The sequence below is a fragment of the Nothoprocta perdicaria genome, unplaced genomic scaffold, assembly GCF_003342845.1.
Source record: "Nothoprocta perdicaria isolate Ctin4 unplaced genomic scaffold, notPer1 scaffold_157, whole genome shotgun sequence".
Lineage (NCBI taxonomy): Eukaryota > Metazoa > Chordata > Aves > Tinamiformes > Tinamidae > Nothoprocta > Nothoprocta perdicaria.
Window position 1 is genome coordinate 104,555 of NW_020454727.1, and position 3,597 is coordinate 108,151.

Below are 3,597 nucleotides of genomic sequence, written 5' to 3' on the forward strand. Positions count from 1 at the left end.
CGGGACACACGGGCAGCCCGGGACACATGGGCAGCTCCGCGGGCTCCAGCTCCACATGGGACATACGGGCAGCCCAGGACACACGGGCAGCTCCGCGGGCTCCGGCTCCTCACGGGACACACGGGCAGCCCGGAACACATGGGCAGCTCCGTGGGCTCTGGCTCCACATGGGACACACAGGAGCCCGGGACACACGGGAACTTGGTACACACGTGCAGCTCCGGGGCTCTGGCTTCCCACGGGACACACAGGCAGCCCGGGACACACGGGCGGCTCCGCGGGCTCCGGCTCCGCGGTGCCTATATGGAGCGGCGGGCTCTGCTCTACGCACCGCCCCTGGGGCCGGCGGGACCCCCAGCCACCCTCCCCGCACCCCGAGGGCCGAAACCTCCCAAACGCACCCGGGCACCCCCATATCCAGCCTCGTTCACACGCCTGGAGCGGCAACCTGCGGCCGGGGGCGGCAGCAGCAGCGGCAGGAGACGTTTTTATCCCGTTCCTCTCAGTCTCAACACGCCCCCGGGCAGCCGCGCGCCGAAGCCCCCGGCCCAGCTGGCCAGGACGGCCACCGCTTTCGCCCCTGCCGGGGGGGTCCCGGGGCACTAATTGCACATTATGGGGTAACAAGGTGCCAGACGCCGCGGTGGGTCCAGAATCAGGCGTGCTGAGAGCGAGGGGCCATCCAAAGGAGCATTTCCCTTCCCAAACCGGGCTGCAAAGGCCAAGGGGGCTGCTGCTGAAGGGGCCACCAAAGAGACAGAGCTGGGTTCAGCCGCAGAGGTTGGGCTAACCCCGTCCAAGCTGTCACCCCTTCGCATCATCCCTGCCCACCTGCAGCAGAAGGGAYCCCAAGGAAAGCGCAGGGCTGCTCCCGAGCGGCCCACGAAGGGCCCAAGCGCTCGGCTGGGGCGGGGGAGCCGCCCGGGAGCCGCTCCGAGCTCCCGTGGGAAGAGGGTGCCCATGGAGGCGGCTGATTGCCCTGTCAGCTCCTGGCACCGCCAGGGAGGGGAGCTCGGCCCGGCTGGACGCGGGCCCGGCCCAGGCCCAGGCTCAGGCCAAGGCTCAGACCAGCCCTGCTGGGGCTGCAGCTCCCCAGGGCTCCATCCCACCAAGCAGCGCCCAGGCGGGCACCRCGGTGCCACTAACTGCTCCCTCCTCGGCGCCCACGGGAACGGAGCCTGCCCGGACCCTGCGGGAACAGACCTTGCGCCTCCTCTTGCCCAGCCCTCCATCCCCTCCTGCCCATCCCAGCCCCTGCCCGAGCTCCGCAGACCCCTGGCTACAGGGAGGCCGCGTCCCCGGCTGTGTCCCCGCTGCGTCCCCGCTCTGCGCCAGGTCACCACCCCGCTTGCCCATGGTGCTGGGCAGCGCGGCCTGGGCACCGCACAGAGGCCACGGGTACCCCGGTGCTGCCGTCARCGCGGCCGAGGGACGTGGCCACCGAGGCTCCAGATGGGAGGAAACCCTTGGGCGGGACCACCCCACCAGTTCAGAGACACCCGGGCCAGAAACGGGGGCCGTGGGGCTCCCTGCAAGCGCCGAGACGCCCCCGCGCTCCGGCAGCGAGCGGAGCGGCCGGATTTCATCCTTCCCTCCAGCGGCCTCGGCGAGAGCAGCTCCCCAAAACCCCCGCGAGGCCGAGACCTGTCCCTGCTCCGCAGGCGGGACAGGGGCACCCCTGCACCCCGCGTCCCAGCCCGGGCGAGGTKGGGAGCCGCTCGGGACCCGAGGCACCGCGGGACACGGGGACACAGTCCGGCTGGGACGGTGCCCGCGGCGGCGACGTTCCCACAGGGGCTGCAGGTCCGGGGCTCGCAGCACCGTGGAGCTGCCTCGTTCCGCACGGCAAAAACCCGCACGGCCACCGCGGTAAGCGAGTAAGTTAGGAGATCTGGGGGGGAAGMGAAAGCAAAGGGGAGCGGAGGAGCCCGAGGCCACGGGCCTCTGTCTGGCGTGACCTGTCCTGGCCGCGCATCCCCAGCGCCCTCGKGATTGCTCCTCCGGCACCCGAGCAGGACACGGATCCGGAGCCGGCAGTGCCCCTGGCACTGAGCCGGGCACCGGGCCCGGCTCCTCCAGGCCACCCGGTTCCGGTGCCTTTGTCCCCTCCTCCCGGGTGCYGAGTGCCGGGTGGCTGCGCTCAGCAGCGGGACACGCGCTGTGGATCACGGGAGAGCTGGGATGGCAGCAGGAAGCTCCATCCCAGCACCAGCCCGGGACCCTCTGCGCTGTCCCGTGTCATCCCTGCCAGGGAATGYGGTACCYGGCTCCTGTGCAGAGCAAGGCCCCRCRCGGGACATTTGACGTGCCAGGGTCTCACCGGGATCCCCCTGAAACAAGAAGCCTGGACCCACTCCGAAATGGGGTCTGCTGCTCCGGATCTAAGCGACGGGAGCTGCCGGTGCCAGCTCAGCAGCCTCCCTCAACCTGCCCMTTATCCAGCCACTTTTATTTCCTCGCTCTGGAGTTCCTGGGCCCCGCGACGTCCCCAGGCCGCTCCTCYCCGGTCCAAACCCACATGCCAATCCCACACGGAGCAGGGCGCCCCGACACCCATCCCGCACGGAGCAGGGCACCCCGACACCCATCCCGAGCGGGCCGGTGGCGGCTCGGTGCCCTCCTGGCTCCGGCCGGGACGCTCTGCTGTTCCCGGCAGCAAAGTTGGGTGCCGGGGCTGGCGGGCGCGCGGCGGTGGCGGCTCCGGAGGCGGCGCAGGCCAATGGGAAGCGTGGAGCATGATGTCACCACGCTCATGGCAGCGTGGCTCCGGCTAACAAAGAGAACAATGAGGCGGCCCGGCCACCCGCRCCCCTGTCCCGCGTCCGGCGCCGCTCCGGCCGCTCGGCCCCCGGGATGCCTCCCGCTCGGCCAAGCCCAGCTTGCTGCCCTCCAAAGGAGCCCCCCGCCTTTTCCCTTTTATTTCGATTTTTCCCCCAAAAAGGGGAGGGTCTTGAGCTTTCCGCTCCCCTATGTTCGGAGGTTCCTGGGTCGTGGTCCCGAGCACAAAAGGGGTCCCTTTTGTGACAGGTCCGTGCAGGGAGGGGGTGCATGCACCCGTGTCCCCAATGCACCCCAAGTTTCACCCATTGCAAACGGGCCCGTAGAGAACCCAGGCGCCCGTTCTGCACAGCGAGCCCGCAACGCCCCAGTTACCCCGAGTTTGATAGAGAGTGGGAGAAAGAATAATAATCAATAAGAATATTAAAGGAACGAAAGGAGGGCGGCCAGTGCCGCCCCCCGCGCAGCCCGGCTCGGTCCCGCAGCCCGGACAACTTCGCGCCGGGACGTGCGGCCGCCCGCAGCGCCCAATTACCGCCCTAAGGGCTAATTAGGGGAGGGGGGCTGCCCGGGGGGGGGCGCCGCGTCCACCAAGGGACAAAGGGCGGCGGCGGGAGCCGAACCGGCGGCCGGGGCGGCGCGGGCGCGGACAAAGGCGGCGGGTCGGCACCGGTACCGGCACCGGGAGCGGGGCGTTACCTTGCCGCCCCACGATCTCGGCGACGTGCTCGGAGCTGGGCACGGGCACGCACTCGGTCATGTTGACGCTCTTCTTCCTGGCGCCCAGGGCGCTCATGTGCTCGGCGAGCAGCGGGTGCG

General features: G+C 70.3%; 1 protein-coding gene across 1 annotated transcript in view; it reads right to left on the reverse strand.

The window, feature by feature from the left end:
- The window catches only part of MEX3D (mex-3 RNA binding family member D), a 5,900-nt gene extending 2,350 nt beyond the window's left edge, over positions 1 to 3,550 (reverse strand). Inside the window, exon 1 of the mRNA XM_026035155.1 lies at positions 3,455 to 3,550. Within this exon, the coding sequence (XP_025890940.1) occupies positions 3,455 to 3,538 (84 nt within the window). The 5' untranslated portion in view covers positions 3,539 to 3,550. The remainder of the gene's footprint in view (positions 1 to 3,454) is intronic.
- Between the last annotated feature and the right edge of the window lie 47 nt (positions 3,551 to 3,597).